At 57.5% G+C, this 19,589-nt stretch overlaps 1 protein-coding gene across 4 annotated transcripts in view; it reads right to left on the reverse strand.

Moving 5' to 3' along the window:
* The window catches only part of ABCG1 (ATP binding cassette subfamily G member 1), a 67,612-nt gene that overhangs the window by 1,078 nt on the left and 46,945 nt on the right, over positions 1 to 19,589 (reverse strand). Inside the window, exons 6-15 of one of the 4 annotated variants that reach the window (XM_043593541.1) lie at positions 19,080 to 19,225; positions 18,672 to 18,795; positions 17,380 to 17,494; positions 15,405 to 15,553; positions 15,130 to 15,231; positions 14,117 to 14,285; positions 13,205 to 13,305; positions 12,933 to 13,091; positions 11,732 to 11,850; positions 9,877 to 10,101 (exon numbers count right to left, since the gene is read on the reverse strand). In XM_043593541.1, the coding sequence (XP_043449476.1) occupies positions 9,877 to 10,101; positions 11,732 to 11,850; positions 12,933 to 13,091; positions 13,205 to 13,305; positions 14,117 to 14,285; positions 15,130 to 15,231; positions 15,405 to 15,553; positions 17,380 to 17,494; positions 18,672 to 18,795; positions 19,080 to 19,225 (1,409 nt within the window). Of the gene's footprint in view, positions 1 to 9,134; positions 10,102 to 11,731; positions 11,851 to 12,932; positions 13,092 to 13,204; positions 13,306 to 14,116; positions 14,286 to 15,129; positions 15,232 to 15,368; positions 15,554 to 17,379; positions 17,495 to 18,671; positions 18,796 to 19,079; positions 19,226 to 19,589 lie in introns of those variants that run through there. The other 3 variants (XM_043593540.1, XM_043593543.1, XM_043593542.1) reach the window with 3 other exon arrangements.

The following is a 19,589-nucleotide window of genomic DNA, read 5'->3' on the forward strand; positions in this document are numbered from 1 at the left end:
TTAACAGGGCAAATTTCACACGGAATGAGCTCGCTCTCTCTCTCTCTTTCCATATACGTTATATATAATAAACACGATTGTGCTTCTAATCTCTCTCTGTGGATTTACTGACTTTGGACAGCGTCAGACTTTCTGCTCCAAGAACTGAGTTTACTTCCAAGAGTTTACCAAGGGCCACGGTGGGGGCCGGTGCATCCTGTCCTCCGTGCCACTGGCCTTACCAGATGGCCTCTGAGGGGGCCTCGTCCCCTTCCAGGTGACCCCGGGCCGAGGGCTCTCTCCACCTTCTGCAGCTCAGGGTGCAAGGATTATTAGCTGCTTCTCACCAGACAGCTGCCCTTGCCCCTGTTGGCCTGGACGCTGCAGCCTTTCTCTGTTTGGTTTTGTGGGGTACAGCTGGTCCCCTCTGCTCCGACCTACAAACCTTGCCAGGAGGGCTGGGCTGCTCCGTGGCCCACGGCGCACAGCCCCGGCGTCCACTAGAGGGAGCCCTTGGCACCCACGTCTGTTCCGTCATTGCTCTGGTCCAGCCACCCCTCCCCCACTTCTCACCAACCCAGCGGAATTTTCTGTCCTGGGATGTGGGTAGATCCCTTCTCCTCCTGCCACCTGCTCTCAACTGTGACACCCGGATGAGGAAATTGGGCGAAACGAATCAAGTTCCAAGGTCACTCCTGGGTGTGGCCGGATTAGCATCTCCTAAGAGCAGGAGCACAGAGCACAGACCCACAGGGCCGGCCGGCTGCTCGCATAGCAGGACAGAGGAAAGAAGGCAGCTGGGGGAAGAGGGTTTGTCCATCAGGAAGAGCACCTGTCACAGGGCTTTATCTCTACTGCTTACATCATTGTCTTTCTACAGAACGGGGTTGCCGACACGAGGCCCTTACTTTCACCGCCAAGGCCATGGCGATGTTGTCAGCAAGGATTAGCACTCTTGGGTGGGGTGGGACCCTCTTTCCCAACAACATCCCCGGGCCTGGCGGCTTTGTTGGGGGTCTCCTGTCCCCCGCACACCTGCAGCTCCCAAGCGTCACCACGCTCGCATGTAAGGGAAGGCCAGAGGGCTGGAGACGAGATGTCAGCCACGTGGGCCTGCCCCAAAGCCACCGTGAGAGCGAGGGGGGCACAGGTGGGGTCCGCGGGTCCCCGTCTTCTCTGTGCACCTGTCCTTCCTTCCACTTGCGTTTCCAGAAAGCCTTCTGTGATTTAAATTGTGGGTTACAAGGATATCAGTAGAAGAATGCTGTCCAGATTTTCAGATTTATTAAAGCCTGTTTGTTATTGTGGAGACAACCACAGCGTCTCTCCGAAGGGAAATGGCTGCAGGGATTCTGGAACGTTCCCGCGGTGATGCGCCACGCAGCTGCTGAAGTGAGAATAGGGAGGGCTGTGCCCTCCGGTCTGGAGCGCCGTCTGCGACCCGGTGGGAGGGGAGGCGAGCGGGGGCGTGGGGTGGGGGTGCTGTGTCCGCCTCTCTGGGGGAACAGACTGCCGTCTGCTTGTCCACTCCGGGTACCTCGAGGGGGGTGCCTGGGACGGGTTCGGGGCAAGATCATTCGCTTTTGCATTATTTGTTAAAACAAGCATGTAGAATTTTTGTAATTTAAAGATGCAAATGAAGATAATTTTGGAAAAAGTGTGGAAGGAATGGGGATTTTGATGGGAGAAGGAGCAGAGGGGTTTGGGAGCATCTCACAAGATTTGGGGGCAGAGAAACCCGGGCAGGAAGAAGGGGGTGATGAATGCTGGGTCATCGGGCGGTGGCTTCTCTCTCTCTGTGTCCCTGCGTCCACACCTTCCTCCACACCTGCAGAAGTAATCTGGTCCTCCCCATCACGGCCACACCCAGGTGATGATCCCAAAGTGCCACCTGTGCCCAGGCCCAGCCTGAACCCCAGTGCTGACCTATACAGGGGCCCTTAGAACATAAAGCCACCAGAGCTGACTCCTGGGGACACTCGCCCATCATCGTGCCCCTCGGCAAAGTACCTGGGAGAAGCTTCCTCTGGTCATGGGGGATGGGTTCCCGCAGCCACTTCCTGTGACAAAACAGATTCTCCTCCTTAGCCTTCAACCCCACAGTGTCTTCTTCCCAGGTGGGGGGACGATGCGGGGGTCAAAAGACCTGGCTCCCTGCGAGACTGTCACCATCTGAATTTGCCCTCCATCACTCGTCTTGGGCCAGCTGTGAAATCTCTAAGAACTTGCTTCCTCATCTGTGGCTCTCCGGCCCCGCCTGAGGAGGGCGTTTAAATGAGACAGTCCACGGAAAGGCACTTGACCCGTCCTCCCGCAGAACCAGTGGGGGCTGCCCACCACACCACTACCACTCCTGTTCCTCTTCCCATCCATGACAACACCAACTGAGCCAATGGCTCCATCAAGAGCGAGTTTCTGCCAGACCCCGGGCCCCATTCGCCCGGCAGGTGCGAGCACTGGCATTGTGGAAAGCAAGAAGGAGAGAGAAGGGGAAATCTGAAAATAACAATGCTTTATTTGATTTATGTCACATTTTCATAAGTGGCATCTAGTTTCAGAAAACAAAGTTCAGGTCTGCAAAAAATGCACGTACAAATCTTCTAAGGAGGTAACTCTACAGAAATGTACACAACAGGACCGAAGCCTGTAAGGTACAGTTAGAAAGCTCACATCCTAGGGTCTGCTTGGGTCTCTGTTCCAACGGAGTGGACAGCCCCTGAAACAGGTACCCGAGAGAGCCGACGTTATTTTTAAATATATATATTTGTATATACGTATGTACGTACACGTGTGGTGTTCATCTACAACGGTGCAAACCTCTCACAGAGCGCAGGCGACGGTATTCCCTAAATATCAATGGCAAGATCGTTGCAAAGTCATCCATACGGTGTTTTAAAAACCAAGGATTATACAATCACAGATTAGGTATACGGATATATGCACGTGTTTGCACGCTGATTGAAAATGTTGCTTGCATTGACTCTTGCTTTGGGACAACAAAGGGGTAACACTCGGTAGCGACTCATCAGATGAAAGGCAACGACTGGCAACCTGCTCACACACCCGCTATGTCTGCAAAGGAAAATGCAAACAAGGCTCAAAGGGCTGGTTACACACAGTAACTTTGTTTTAAACATACGAGAAACTACTCTTTCAGCCCCTTCTACAGTGACCCTAAGATGATAGAAACGGAAAACCCACTGTGCGGCTTCGGTGGCCCATTTTATCAGCAACTCGGACGAGAGGACTCTTTCTACCGTTTTCGAGTGGCCGAGAACTTAAAAACGAGAGGTTGACGGCGACGCTCGGGCGTCATGGAAATGTCATGGGAAAGAGACCCCTGGGGTACACGAGGACAGAATTGTCAAAAACAAGTACACAAGGTGAAACAAATAAGAACAAAGAACAAAAATAGCTACAAATATAAGAACAAAATAGCTACCACGACCATTGAAATACTTCCAGGAAAACCAAGACCCGTGGGACCGTTCGGACTGGGTTGCACCCTGAGATGTCCAGGAACCCCAGACCCTGGGGCTCCCAACCTTCACCCTGCGTCCCCCATGACTTTTACCTCCCCCTCGGCCTAATCATTCCGTCCAGCGGGAGAGGGCACATTCGGGGCGGCCCAGGAGGGGAGGCCGTTTTGGTGACCTGTGCGGCAGAAATGGGCCAGCGGTTTCCCCCAGCTCCCTGTGGGCCCCCAGGCTGTGCTGGGATCTGTTGCTGGGCCAGCCCTCGGGGCAGGTGGGGCAGAGGAACACCGTCCACCTGTGAGCTGCTGGCAAGGGCTTTCCTTCCCCGGGGGGACTGGTCTGGGGGGGGGGGGGCCTTGAGAACTGGGCCCAGCGGGCCCGCAGTGGAACATCACCGGGGCGCTCTGTCGCCCACCGGCCTAGCCCCAGCATCCCCCACCCCGGCCCGCCCGGCCCTGCTGCGCATGGCGAACGCCTCCCGTGTGCAGAGGTGAAATGCCGTTTAACTGTACACAACACCAGGGCCACGTTTAAGTTCATGTGCAAAGTGTAGGCCAAAGGCACCCAAAGGCGACGAACGGGATTCTCTCTTCTGTTCACGCAGATGCTCCAGGACAGGGAGGAGCTGCCCCACGGAGGAAAACCTCAGCTCCGTGTAGCAATGTCGAGTTTTGCTGCTGCTTCTTTATGTGGCTTGGGGCTCGTGCCGCTCCCAAGATTTGGTGCTCCTGCTTAGGGGCTGAGGGAGGACCCTCTGGAAGCCGGGGATTGCAAGCTCGGCGAGAAAGGCACGCGCGCCCGGGGTCATGTCCTCGGTCGAGACCGTGGGGGGGTCTCCCGGGAAGGAGGAGCGGATCGGGCGAGCCCAGCCCTCCGGCCGGCCGTGAAGGAACCCCAGGGCTCTGCCTCCCCCGTCCTGCAGCCTCAGAAAGCCGGCCCGGACACAGCAGCAGACTCCCCCCACCCCGCCCCTGCGACCAAACAAGGACATTTCATGCTCTCGCTTCCTCCTCTTCTGCTTCACGATGGTCTTTGTGCTGCGGGAAAGCCCCCAAGCCGCGCCCCCACCAGGGACAGTCCCTTGCCCGGGCCGCAGCACGGTACCTAATGTGCCTGGTCGTTTTCTCCTTCGCGACGCCAGGGGGACCATTTCTGAGAACGGGGAGGCGGCAGGGGCTGAGCCCGACCTACGCTCATGTATACAAACCGGGTTGACATAAACGCACGGCGGGTTCCCTCGGCCGGCCTCCGTGCGCCCTCGACTCGGCCACACAAGCATCTGTTGGAGGAACGACTTCAAGTTGACATGTTCAGAGGTAACGTACGAAATCGGGCTCGGGCGAAACCCTTCTGTCTGCGCCAAGATGAGAAAGAAACGGGAACAATGTGCGGTGGTTCTCGGAAAACCCAGCTACACCGCCTGGGAAGGCGGGCACGGGCGTCACCTTCGCTCTGCCTTCCTGCCCCGGACGCTTGGATTTCACAGACGGGCTGAGCTGAGCCCGCCGTGAGGCGTCTTCCCTGCCCTGCCCCAGGGAGGCCCCCGGTCTTTGCAGAGGGCGATGATCCCAGAGGAGTCCAAGGACAGTGACCCAGAAGGGTCGAGGCGGGACTGGAGGGTCTGCGGAGGCAGGCGGGTGCAGAAGGGGAAGCAGAGGGAGCAGGTGAGCACACGGAGCCACTTCGAGCCGGTCCCACACGTGGGGTGCCCTCCGATCTTGCAGGCCACCTTCTGTCCCTGTCACTTAGGATTTGCAGGGGCCAATCTTTCTGCCGCTTTGCTCAGCCCGGCTCTCTGCTTGTTTACCAGAGGTGGGAGCGAAGACCCGTTTGAAGGCCAGGCCTTAAGCACCACTACCCTTAAGTCCTTGCTCCGGGGGAGCTAAAGCAGTGCACCGCACTGGCCTCCTTCTGGGTCCCGCTCACGTCCGCCTGGGGAGCCAAACCTAGGGAGAACATGCTTTCCCCATCACAGCCGCCTCCACAGAGGCCAGGCCAGAGAAGTGGGTGTCCGGGAACATGAGAGCAAGGAGAGGGGGATGTTCCTCTGAAGAATGGCCACCAGTGCCTGTGTCCCCGGAGCTCACTCCAAGACGGAGGGGATTGGAGAGGAAGGGGCACACGGGCCACAGCGCACTGGGGGGCTCGGCCCTGTTTGAGGTTGTGGCCGACATTGACAGGGCAGGAGGAAGTGGGTGGGGGTCTGGGAGAACAGAGCAAAAGCACAAAGTTTTAAGACACAACATGGTGTCCGGAGAGGAAGGTGAATTTACGAGCGGGGGTGTTAGACCAGAAGGCCAAGTAACAAAGCGAGAATCTTACTAGACGCACAACAAATGTACTCAAAATGCAACCTAAGAGCCCATTTCACCTAGTAAGATTTAAGCAAATCATTCTGAACCGGAAGCATTTAACACTGAACACAAGTGAAACGTTTTATGTAAAATATTTTATTAGCAGTCTTGATTTCGTAAAAGTTATCTAACTTTATATTCACACACTCTGCACTTCCCCATCTTGGGTGTTGTGTTTGACCCTTGGTCACATTTACACGGCATTGGATGTGGGAGCCTCAGCGGATTTTGACTACGCTCTTGGCCATCTGCACGGCAGGCATGAAGTGGAATTTTCTCCCACCTTCTGGAAATAAAGGATGACGGAGAATTTGGAGACGGAGCACGTGTGCGTGCACACACACACACACACACACACACACACACCAGCCCTCTCTAGCCCCAGCTAATATTCAGGTACGCCGCTTTAGGAAGCTAAGACCAGGCCGGAGCAGAGGAAGGCACCTCTCCACGAGACAGGAGTCAGCTCAGCCTCCAAGGCCGGAGGGACAACCCCATGCCGGGCGATGGTGTGGGGGGAGGGTAGGGGCATGGGCCACCCTCCTGTCTCGGCTTTCTGTTGGGTAGCAGCCAAGTCCATAATGAACAGCCACTAAGCTAGTATTCTAGTATTGCACTTTATGCTTTAGGAAGTATTTTCATGTGTATTTCTACATCACAAATAGGAGGCAACAGGGCGAAGCGAAAAAAAAAAAAAAAGACCTGGGGTCAGACCCCCACTCAAATTTCCAGTGCGCTCTTCCCTGGTGTCGGACTGAGACCTCGCCCGTCCTCCCCCGCCCGGCCTTCTGCATCTGCAGAATGAATACACCCCCCATCCCATCACCATCTCTGGGTTCCCTCCCCCTGGGCTCCCAGGGCCTGAGACACTAGCACCAAGCATGTGGGGAGCACCAGTGACCGTGTTTGCTGAGTGAGGGGATGAACAGAGGGCCCCCTCGGCTCCTGGCTCAGTGTCTGGGACAACCAGCAGGGAAAACACGCTCAGTACACGCCGGCCCGGGCTTTCCGTCCTCTCAGCCAAACCACAGAAGGTGACTCCACCTGTCCCTGACCTCCCGGTCATGCTCCCTGGGAACGTGGCCTTTTTGTGGGTCTCTGGGATGAGGTTTCTCCTGGTCCCGAAGGCCCCTTGCCCAAGGTGACATCACCAGACTCCAGCATCTTCCATGTACAGGGTTTCTTCCCTCCCTGGGGAGAGCTCCCCATGGCACCCATGCGGGACCCTTGGAAGAACTGCCCCCTCCGGCTGGTCCTCAGCGAGACCAGGAGCAAAAAGGGGCACAATCCTACGGTGGCACCCGTGGAAGGCTCCCAAGGTGCGGCCGGCACCAGACCCCAGGCCCCGCAGCTGTCGGACCCCGCTGCTCCCCCTTCTCGCCTGACAAGCCGAACTTAGAAGCGAGACCCTTTGGACTCGCGCTTTTGCCTCTCCTAATACCGGGGGGGGGGGGGCTTCACATCTCTCACACAAGATTTCACTCTTCCCTCTAAATGAAGAACCACAGAGACGAGAGGAGGCATTGCATTCAGAACTCGCGACGAGCATTAAATCTGGGCAGCTGAGCTGGCCTGGATTCAGTCCCAGCAGGTGGACACCCCCCTCTTAACCGCAACGAGTTCAAAAACAAGTCAACAGGTTGTCTGGACGTTAGCTTAGGTCATCCGAGTGAGCCGGTGTACCCAGCTACCTGGGGACGCAAGGAACACCGTTTGCATCACTGTCGCCCAGGGTCTGTGTGAAGGCGCCAGCGGGGGGCACCTGCCGCCGACGGGGGAGGGACGGCATCCCGGGACTGACCGCCTCTCTCAAGGCGCCCCAAGGTCTTTCTGAGCAAATCCCCTGCCTGGCCACGACAGTATTCGTGACACGCGCCAGTTAGCGCCCTGTTGCTTTGCACACGCATTTTCCTCGACAGCGGACAGCCTCACATCTGCCACATCAGCCCCCTACCCGTCTACATCTATTAAGGGACAAATGTAATTTCTCAAGAGTGGAAAATGGAGAATGCAGGGAGGATGCACTCCTAGGGAAATATTTCCTTCTGAGGACACAGGGACACTTGGAAACGAGATTTTCGGTCTCAAGGAATCTGTTTCCTTCTGAAATGGCTGAGACACCGCACGGTGGGCTCGGGTCACAAATGGTGCCTGGTAGGGGGAGGGCTGGGTCCTGCATTGCAGCTCCCGGCCAGCCCGTCCTTAGCAAGGTCACAGACCCGCCTCCAGAGGGCTCACCTGGAGGGAAAGAGGTCTTTAAATACCCAGCGCGCCTGATGTCACTGTGGCGTGACCAAAGCCATCCCCCAGGCCCCACCCCCTCTCTGTTTCACCAGTTCCCATGTGGGAACCCCCACCCCCTCTCTATTTCTCTGTTCCCATGTGGGACTTCCTACCTGTGACATCTTGCAGGCAAATCTGTCTTGAAATTAAACGAAGACTTTTTATGGCGCCTAAAAAGCGATCTTGGTTAAATCGCTTCATCTGGCCGGTGATGCCCCATTTGCACAGAACCATGAAACTCAAAGCTACGTTGTAACATGTCTCCACTGTGTTTACTAAAACGGATCAAAGCGGGAGCAAAGGGATCACCAAGCATCTGCGAGTCAAATCCACGCGCCGGCAAAATCTGAACGCTCTCCATTCTCTTCAAGTAGGAAATAGAAGCTTTGGGAACACGGCTGAGGAGGCGCAGAACCTCTCAGGGCTGAAAGCGGCCTTGAAGACCGCCCAGCGCTACCGTTCACAGACCAGGAGATCCAGGCTCAGGGCGGGAAGGAGCCAGAGTCGCTAGGAGACCCCGGCCCCAGGGCAAGGAGATTCCGAGGGGGCAACACTCCATTCCCTTCTCTGGCCTCTTCCGACCTCCACCCTGTGGTCACACTGCCTCTGACGGCTGGTAAGCGCCCAGGCACCTGGTAGCAAGCCAGAGGCCGTTTACCCCTCCCCTAGATGCACCCTCGACCTCCTTCACGGGGAAGAAGGAGCTTCTGATCCGCGACATCGCCACCAGCCCAGCCAGGGCTGAGAAGGAGGAGATGCCACCGAAACGGGGCTTGGCAGGTGGCATTGCCCACAACCCTGTCCACCGCTTGGCCAAACCACAAGCGTCTCGGCCACACGGTGTTCGCCGCTTTCTTGCAAGGGCCTTGGATGCTCTGGGGTCTGGGCACCCTCCCCACCGCCACCCCCCAGCCACAGTGGGGTCCCCTCACGGCCCTCCGTGTGCCCCCCCGGATTTTCCGCAAGCCCAGCACTCCCAGCTTTGTGGAGGTAGGTGATGTGATACGTGGGGAGAGAGACACATGGGTAAAACATCAACAAAGCCAATTTTCTGGACATGTTGTAGGCAAAATTAAGGTGTTCAGAGAGTTAGGAAGAAATAAACAATATGTTTTGCTTAAGATAAGAAGCACGGGGGGAAACAGAAGGCTTGGGGGGCGTCGGCCAACCTCACCCTCCAGCTTTCCTCACGACTTCTTGAAATTCCGGCGCGGCTGAGCACGTGCAGCTCCAGAACCTTCTCTCCGCCGGGGACCGTGTCTCCATCTTTTACAGCTTCAGCCCGAAAAACGAGACCAGCCCCGCGGTGAAATTCAACCCCTCTCCTCTCGAAGCAAAGTGTGTCATTTACCCTGAATCGTGTTCTTCGACGAGTACTAAAAAGATACAGTTTCTTCAAATGGATGAGAGTTATCGGCTTTTGGCTTGGAAGGTGACTTCTCCGTGGAGAAGGAGGCAGACCGTGGGGGGGTGACAGCGACAGTCATGAGCGGGGCCGCGGGCGCTGGCCTTCCTCCCCGGCCGCCCCGCCGCCGCGTTGTGAAATGCTGCTCGAGGACACACCTCTACACCCGCTTCCCCGGCGGAGCCAGAAAGGGGGACGGAGCGAAGGCCCGGCCGGGCTGCGCGGACGGGGCGGCCTGACGCCCGCGGCCCGAGGGCGCTGCCAGGGCTGGGCGGCGGGGGTCCCTGTGTCCGCGGGCACGGCCCTGCCGCCGCGATCCTACAAGCCACCCTGGGCCGCACTGTCTACTCCGCCCTCTGCCGGCACTCCGGTGTTTTACCTCTCGGCCCGGATCTTGTATCTCAGGACGAAGTAGGCAATGAGGCGCAGAGAGATGAAGAAAACCCCCAGGACGATGAAGTCCAGGTAGAGCTTGGCGTCCTCCACGTCCAGCTCCCGCAGGATGGCCTCTGACTTCTGGAAGTGGCACGTCTCGTCGATGCCACAGTGCAGGTCCTCCCGGTCCAGGCCATAGATGGACAGGATGACCCCTTCGAACCCGTACCTGCGGAGGAAGGCACAGAGCGTGAACACTCTGCCCGCGGCCAGGGGACCCCGCAACCCCGCGCGGGGGGGTATCCGGGTGGGCCCCCAGCCAGCCCTGACCCACAGCGTGGCCGCCCTCCCTTCCCCAGACCTGTCATCAAGGAGATAGCTCCCCGCCCTGCAACGTCGTCCCAAGACAAACGCATCCAGCAGCTTGGCTGAGATCTGTCCACTTTTTGTCTCCTCCAGAGCCTCCTCCCGAAAAACCAAACTGGATGCACAGTAGGGATTCGTTCAGTGGGGAAATGAATTGAAAACTCTTTGATCAGGGCGCCTGGGGGGCTCAGTCGGTTAAGCGTCTGACTCTTGGTTTGGCTCAGGTCACATGATCTCACGGTTCGTGGGATCGAGCCCCGCGTCGGGCTCTGCACTGACAGCGCAGAGCCTGGTTGGGATTCTCTCTCTCCACCCCTCCCCTGCTCATGCTCTCTCTCTCTCTCTCTCAAAATAAAGAAATAAAAATTTTTTAAAAAGCTCTCTGATCACCTCTGATATTACATACTTTTTTTTAAATAGTTAGGACCTGATCACCTTCAAAGGAACGTAGAACATCTTTTTTTACTAGTTTTCCTTATTTTTGAGAGGCAGAGAGAGACAGAGCATGAGTGGGGGAGGGACAGAGAGAGAGGGAGACGCAGAATCCAAAGCAGGCTCCAGGCTCCGAGCCGTCAGCACAGAGCCCAATGTGGGGCTCGAACTCATAGACCGTGAGATCATGACCTGATCGGAAGTCAGACGCTCAACCGACTGAGCCACCCAGGTGCTCCAAAGGACCGTAGGACATTTAAATAAAAACCCTTCTGTGCCAGCTCTCGTTCTGTCCCAGCTCTAGAGCACCAGAACAAAAACACCAATTTTTAGGAAGAAAGACCTGGGTTTCTGATTTCTTGGTGTTGGAACGCACACCGATAGCTGAAACTCTGTACGAGTGCTTTGTTTTGATTTTGTTTTCCTGAACAATACATCTGGGTCTGAACTGACATTCTAGAAAAGGAAAGCTTCTTCCCAGCTTCGGATCTCAGGCGTCACCCGGAGTCGCTACAGCTGGGGGAGGCGAGGTCTGAAGGCGGGCGCTGTCCCGTGAGGCCAACGTGCCAGTAAGCCCCCAGCAGAGAGGACGAGGTCCGGGCGCCACAGTGCCGAGGGGCCAGGACGCTCTTGGTCGAAAACAGTAGGATGTTTAAAACATGACTTGGTTTCTCCTGGATTTACACGGGGTCAGAGTGACGGGTGCTGTTCGTTCCCGAGAGGAACGAGGTTCCTAAGATGAAAACACTCTCCCCACGGCAGCTCTCCAAAACAGGTGGAATTTGGGGGTCCACAGTGGCTCCTCCAAGGCACAAACTGCTAGTATTTATTTCATCCTTATGTGTGTGTGCGTGTGAGCGTGTGTGTGTGTGTGTGTGTGCATGTGTGTTGGTGACGATGGGAACACATAAGACTCAGGGAAAAAAATGAAAGGCACCAACGGCCTTGGATCCGTGATGCAAGCATCACGCTGGCCTGTAGCTGACGGCTGAGAAGTGGCTTTTGTCCCCTCCCTCTGTGCGCACAGCGCTCCGAGTGAGGAGAGACGTCACACACGCTACCTGACGTAGGAGATGTACGACATCCACTGCAGGTAAGCTGGGATCGTGTCGAAGCTGACGAAGAACCCCGAGAAGAGGAGGACGGGGATGGCCGTCACAGGGCCCACAAAGGTTGCCACCTGGCGGGACGCAGAGAGCACGTGCTCAGAGGCGGCAGGGGGGAGGTCCCGCCCGATTTCCTCAAGTGTCCCCAGGAGGCCATCCCCCACGTGTCTGCAGGGTCAGCAGCAGCCGGGGCCGGGCCAGGGTGTCAGGCTGGGGCCCACGAGGCCAAGATGGCAGGAAGGAGCCCCCGTCCTCCAGCAGCAGGGAGCGGCTGGGATGTCGGGCTTGGGGATCAGCGGGCCCCAGCAGAGGGGACGGGAGGCAAAGAGACAGAGCCTTCTGCAGGGCTGCAGCGGGGACCGCAGTGACTGGCGGTGAGGCAGCAGGAACAGCACCTGGAGGGTCGGACAGCCAGGTGCTGCCACCGCGTCCGAGGGAGGAAGGGCCGTGAGCACTATCCCCTGGGCACCCACTGTGGCCGGTGGGCCCAAGCACTTTGCACGGCCATCCCGGGGGTACCATCGTTATGCCCGTCCGTGGAGCGGGGGGCCACCCTAGGGGCTAAGCGGTCCCGGGCACTGGGCTCTGCAGATGGCAACGGGGGGTCCTTCGCACCCGGTGGCAGGTGGGGCTGGCGGCTTGGGGGGCAGGGCGGTGCCGGACACGTGAAGGGCACGTGAAGCCCCAGAGAGCACGTGGAGGGGCTCGGGGCAGGGTGGGGGCACAGACTGCAGCTGGGGGGGGGGGTCCACGGGGTAGTGGAGTGGATTCCCCAGAGGCTGCAAACCGTAGGACTCGGAGCCAGCTGCGTGAGCCTGACCAGACCGTGTTGCCTCTTGGGCCTCAGTCTCCACATCTGTGAGATAGGGACGGCGTCCCAGCTAGCGGGAGGGCGTGGGGGGGCTCCATGAGCTATCACGTGCCACCCGAGGGCACCTGCTGGTGGCAGCGTACCAACCCTGACCCTGGCCACAGCAGTGTGAGTCCTTCCCCAGGGAGCGACCAGGTGAAGCCGATCCAGGCGGTCAGGGCAGAAGCGAGAGGGGGGTTTGGGGAGGAGGGGTGGCACCGAGCCCCCGCCAGGGCAGCAGCCCCGGCCGCACCGGCCCAGGTGGGGGAAGGGAGGCCCCTCAGCTGGTGTTTCCTCCGCCGGTACCTGCAGGGACGTCGAGGCAGCTCCAATCAGCAGACCCAGGGACTGCGCCACCAGAGAGGTCATGGTGCCCAGCGCGGCAAACAGGACGAACCTCACGGCGTCGGACGGCTGTGACGTCATCCAGTACACGATGCTGCAGTAGGCCACCGGGAACATGATCTGGAAGCGCAGGGTCCGTCACGCCCCCTGCGGGCGGCTGCCTCCCCCGCCCCCTGCCGGCAGTGACGGAGAATTGCCGCCCCTCTTCCAACCACGCCCCTTCATTCACACACCTGGAAGGGGACATCGGCCATGGTCTTGGCCAGGTAGTAGGCTTTCAGGCTGTACCAGTAGTTCAGGTGTTCCCGAAGGAACACTCCCATCTCCAGGGGGACTAGGAGACAGAAGGATGGAAAAGGGGTCGGGCGGACGTCCCCGGCCAGCTGCAGACGCGCCCAGGCGACCCCGTGCTGAGCTGGAGGCCGCGGCCTGGGCCTGTGTGCGTGCAGCGCTCAGAGACGGAGCGAAAACATGTGAAGTGAATCACCAGCCTGGAAAAACTGCCAACTGGTTTTATAACCCGAAGAGGCACCGAGCGGAAAATCAAAGAGCGGAGGACGTCTCCTCGGAGACTGAGCGTTATTTCAGTGATGCGCTCAAGTAGTTACGGCTAACCTCACCACTGACCAATGTGAGTCCTTCCGTGGGCAAGAGCCCCCAAGCTGGTCCTGAGGATTCAGGGCCATTTAGGGCGGCAGCACTCGGGCCGGGGGGCGGTTCTTACGCCAGAGTTCACGGTCAGCCCGAAGTGAGCAAGGGCAGTGCACTCACAAACAATCCGGAACTACACAGAAATCCATCCAGAATAGCTTTACCCGCTCGCAAACTTGGCCACAGCAAGCTCCCTTAATAAGTGAACGAGGTCATGCTACCCCAATATAATTTGAGGGATTCCTGATCAGAACACCTTTCAGAATCCCCCCCATCAGCCTTCCTCCATGCTTACAGATATGTCATTAGTGATTAATTCCTTTGGCTTAAACATGGTATGTATTTTCTCGTCTAAGGGAAAATATGATCGTACCTGTCAACCAAGAAAATGGCACTTCGAAGAACCAAGATAGAACGCGTCAGAAAAGTCATCTATGGGCCACGCCCCGGTCTCAGCGCCCCACTGCTGGGTGGGTCTAGGGTCAGGCACTCACATGTGAGAACGGTGGGCATGAGGGCCGCGAACATGAGGAACAGCATGGAGAAGAAGAGGAAGCCGGAGTTACTCAGGACCTTCTTGGCTTCGTTCCCGATCCCCAGGTAGAGCAGGCCGATGAGGAGGCCGATGCCGATGTGAGACGTGATCCGCAGGTGCGTCAGGACCTGGGGGCAGACACGGCTCTCACTGGTGTTCGCGGGGGTCAGGCAACGACAACAAGGCCAAGGCCTCTGGAGGCATCGGCTGCGGATTTCTCCTCCAGAAAAACAAGCCTGAACCCTAAACCAACTCTCTCTCTCTCTCTCTCTCACACACACACACACACACACACACACACAGCATTTAACTGCTGTGAAAACAGAAGCAATTGCTAGAATGGATACATCCGAGGCCCCTCCTCAGAGCACACTGGCCCGGGCGGCCCCCAGCCCTCCAACTTTCCAAGTAGGTCCCGGAGCCCCACTGGGCACTCGGCCGTCCTCGGCAGGTAGCCCGTCAGGTTGTCCACTGGGACAGGTGGACATGATCACAGCTCCCGGTCACTCACCACCTCCCGCCTGACGGGCTCTGTACATCTGCCAGCACCTGGGCCCCCAGGGACTCCTCGAGGGAGGAGCACTCCCACTTGGGCCTGGCCGGTGGGACGTGCGCACGGGAGACGGTCTGCCGCCCCCAGCGGGAAGTTTTACAGGCCACCTGGATTTCTCTCTCACGCTTGCCCTTTGCCGCATCCCAGAAAAGGAGCCGTGTGTCCGCTCCGGGTCCCAGGATGAGACACGTGAGGCAGGGCCACAAGCCACAGCCACCAACGCACGACACCAGTGAGACATACATGTTTCCTATTGTAGCCACTGGCATCTGGGGGCTGTTTGTCACAGCAGCATCGTGGAGGGAAAGCTGACTGATGCAGATACAGGGAAAGCAATCCGAGAGCCCCATCGGGATGAATAAAGCAGAAAGTGACCCGACACGCACGAGACGCGGGAGAATATCTGCAAACACCCTCACCGAGTCCCTCATGATACTGAGGAAGGTCCTTTTGAAGAGAATGCAGAACTGGGTGAGGCAGCTGGCCGAGAAGCTGTGACAGCCTTCCATGGAGGTGGAGTCCTGGGGACACACGCGGGAAGGGGGAGGGGTGAGCCGCCCGCCCGGGACGCGCCTCCCCCCGGCTCGGAGCCCCCATGCAGCAGCGTGCAAGGTACAGCATGCAGCCGTCCCACGGGGGGGCCGGGGGTTTGCATTACCTTTCTCAACCCCTTTAATCGTTTTGCCTGCTTTACCTCTTCAGAGGGCCGGTGCCAAAGAAAAGGGTTCACCTCGGCATCCCCCCCAGGCTCTCTCCTGTGGTCAGAATCACACATGCCCTCCCGGACGGCTCTCACCAGGCGGCTGTTCTGGTCACCGTATTCACCGGACGCTACCTCCATGACTGCAGGAGACACAGGCGGGTCAGCCCCGGGCCCCGGAGAGGTGCCCCCAGGTCCCTCCCATGGAGCCAGGAGGTGCTCGTTTTGCGACAACACAGCCATTAGCCTTGCGGGGATATTTTCAACCCATTATATGGACGCTGTGTGACACGATGAAATCACTTCACAGCCAGTGTGTTTTCAGCCCTAAACTCCCCTCCCCCCCCCCCCACCCAGAAAGGCCATTCATCATGTCGGATCCTAGAGATGCAAATTCAGGTGGTGATGCCAGGGAGCCTGGGAGGTCATTAGCTCACCATCTATTGACTTATCCACCCACTGATGTTAATTGAATGCCTGTTTCAGGCATTCAGGCCGCAGGGTTGGAGCCAGAAGGTGAGCAGAAGGGGGCTTGTGTGCCCTATGGGCCGAGGCGGGAGTGATTCTTCAGCACCATGGAGAAGGGCCCCGGAGGCACCAGGCTGCGTGGGACCATCAACCACACCTCTCCATCCCCAGGGATGTCAGACCCTGTCTCTGGCTCCCACTGGCCTCTCCTTGGCCCCTGGTTCCACACCCCACACTACTGCTGCCCCTTCTCGCTCCTGACCTGAGGTCTTGGTGCCTCCTTCCCACGGCCCCACCTCTCCCTAACATCCTTGCTGAGGCCCAAAGTCCCCGGCCTTGATTTTTTGATTCTGTCCTCTGCAAAACCAGCTGTCTGCTTTCCCCAAGCCTAAACCCCTAAACCAGGGTGGTCAAGCCCTCCTAGGTCCTGTCATAAACCAGGACATGTTGCCTGGAGACTGGAGGGACACAGCCACAAGCCCAGGAACGCTGGAGCCACCAGGAGCTGGAAGAGGCGGGAAGGAGCCTCCCCCGGGACTTTCAGAGGCAGCACGGCCCTGCCCACACCTGGACTTCTTTCTGGCCCCCAGAACCACGAGGTTTTAGACCACTCAGTGTGTGGCTCAGCAGGCACGGAAGGCAGGAGGTGCTGGCAAAGATTGGACCCTGGCACCGGGGTTGAGGTGGGGGAACAGCACGGAGTCGGGGATCTCCAGCACTTGGGGGTCTAGTAAACATGAAGCTGGAGAGAAAGAGAAGGCAAGAGGGATGCCAGGGACTCCAGCTTGCAAAGCAAGGTGGAGGACATTTGGTTTTGGAGACACGGCCTGGAGAGGCTGTTGGGTTTGCTGAGAGCTATGCAGGGAAGCATGATGTGGAGGACGGTGCTGGGCACGGGGACCCGGTGGGGGGAAAGTGATGGCTGGCAATGGTCAGTGCCCTGGAGGGCGTGGGTAGAGAGGAGAATGCCTGGGAGCCCTGCCAGCACGGAGGCGTGGGCCCCTGCGTCTCAAGGCCCGTGAAATGGTTCAACAGGCCTCCAAGCACCAAGGCCACCAATCCCAGGACCACCAGCTCAGGAGGAGGAGCTCGGACCATCAACATAGTCTCTGCACACCGAGCATCGCCTTTTTTGCTATGTTTGGTCAAAATTTAAATCAGCATTTTAACAATTCGGTTAACCGACGCAAAAGGGTCGCTTTTTATTTTCAAAGGTTATTTCTGTCCAGAAATAACTTCTTTAAAAGCAGAAGCCTAACACAGCATAGCATTAGGAACTTCTGCTCCTAACGGCTCCCTTGTTCTAGTTCCCAGGTATCTTATCTGGAGGAAAGACAACCTCTTATCTGCTCTTAAAAGCTCCACCGCAGCATGGCACTTGACCCGTGTTTGGAATGGTGAAGGAATTCCAGACTTGGGGGCTTCAGGTAAAAGCAGAAACCCACTGAGAGCGGAGAAGAGCCCTTTTCTTTCCCCTCCAGCTGGCCAGGCCTCTACTTACCAAAGTCAGCAGGGTTGTGATAGGTTGGGCAATTCAGACCTAACTCCCTCAAGTATGGCACAAGATTGGAGACTTTTCCCCGGTACACACATTGTCCTTGACTAAGGACATAAAGCTGGAAAAAAGTAAGGAAAGGGAGAACACCGACCTCGTCTTCCTTTGTACAGCAACAAGAGCTGTCAATCCGTCCACCCCTCCACCCACCACCCATGCAACCTCCACCCACCCACTCACCCATCCTCATACCCACTCACCCACCCACCCCTCCAGCCCTCCATCTAACCACCCACCCATCCATCCACCTACCCGTTTACCCACCCACCCACCCATCCATCCATTGATCTATCCATGCATCCACCACCCATCCATCCATCCTTCCATCCACCTTTCTACCCATCCATCTACCCACCCACCCCTCCATCCACCACCCATTCAACCATCCACCCATCCATCCTTCTATCCACCCATCCACCCACCCATCCTTATACCCACTCACCCACCCACCCCTCCACCCCTCCATCTAACCACCCACCCATCCATCCACCTACCCGTTTACCCACCCACCCACCCATCCATCCATCCATTGATCTATCCATGCATCCACCACCCATTCAACCATCCATCCATCCATCCATCCTTCCATCCACCTTTCTACCCACCCACCCATCCATCACCACCCATTCAACCTTTCATCCATCTATCCTCCCATCCATCGATCAATTTTTCTCACTTTCAAGACAGCTATACATTACCTCCCCCAAACTGTTAAAGTTCCAAGGAAACTTTAAGTCAGGGAAGGTATTATATGGACAGGCATTACTTTACCATATCGCTTCCTGCCCCTTCGCACTAACTGCCTGCTAGGAAAGATTTTGAAGGTATACACATTTCATCCCTGGGCCTTTTTTTTTTTTTTTTTTTTTTTTGCTTATTATAATACTGAAACCTACGATTTATAAAAGAGATGATGTCATGCACACGTGATAACCTGCCATTTAATTCTGTAAAGCAGATGTTCCCCATTGTTACAGGGGTGGGGGTGGAGGATGAAGCTTCCACAATGTCAGTGACTTGCCCAAGACCCCTTGGCCAGATACCAGCCCCAGAGAGAGAACGCTGGCCAGCTCTCTCGACCCCCTCCTGCCTTGCCACCTTAGCTGCCGATGACTCCAAAGTCTTATGAAAAATAACACTTGAGGCCATTCAGAAATGAAGACGCCTCCGGGAACCGACAGGAAGCAGAGTCCCTGGGACTTGGCTTCACTCGGGCTATCGTCAAGTGGTCTGCGCACCTGGTCAAAGAGCTCGAAGAGCTTGGCGCTGGGCTGATGGACAGTGCAGATGATGGACCTCCCTCCTTGGGCCAGTCCTTTCATCAGGGAGACCACCTGGAAGCAGGAGGCGCTGTCCAGGCCGCTGCAAGGCAAGGGGCACCGTCAGATGCCTGTGGGACCCCCCCAGCCATACCCTGTATTCAGCTCACACTGGGGAGGCCTGTGCTGCACGCCTGAGCCTGTCATGTCTTCTAGAAGCGAATGGAGAGAGGGAGGGAAGTCAGGCCTCCCCTCGGGGACCCCGGGATAGGACAAAAAGATGGGCAGGCAGAGCACATGCCTCCCCACTTCTGAGGCTACTGTGGGGCCCCCCGTGGACACTGCTGATGGGGGGGACGGGGCTCCTCCCTCACTGCTCCTGATTACCTGGTGGGCTCATCGAAGAACATGACGGGAGGGTTGTTCACCAGCTCCAGTGCGATGGCCAGGCGCTTCCGTTGGCCGCCCGAGAGGCTTCCGGTTCTCGTGTTGGCGCAAGAGAGCAAGCCCAGAGCCGTCAGGATCTCCTTGACCTGAGGGAGCAACAGGGCCAGAGTGTCCGTCAGGGACTGCCCACCACACTTCACCACCTACAGGGCCCATGTGGAAACACCTGCTGCCTCCCGCATCCCACTCGTGGATACACACGGATGGGACTGCAGAGCGGGGCCGTTGCCGAGTGGACAGGCAAGTTTCCAAGTCCGAGGTCCTGATTTGGGCCCAGGAGGCTGGAGCCAGGCATGCCTGGGGCAGAGTCTCCGCTATGCCTCCTGCAGAGGTGACCTTGTGGGCCTCTTTAAGCCTCGCTCAGGGCCCAGGTCAGGGAAGGTGCCCAATCACCGTTTGTGGAACAGGTAGACTGGCAGACGCACAGAGGATGATCAGGTTTCTGACCAG

The sequence above is a fragment of the Prionailurus bengalensis genome, chromosome C2, assembly GCF_016509475.1.
Source record: "Prionailurus bengalensis isolate Pbe53 chromosome C2, Fcat_Pben_1.1_paternal_pri, whole genome shotgun sequence".
In the NCBI taxonomy this organism is placed as follows: Eukaryota; Metazoa; Chordata; class Mammalia; order Carnivora; family Felidae; genus Prionailurus; species Prionailurus bengalensis.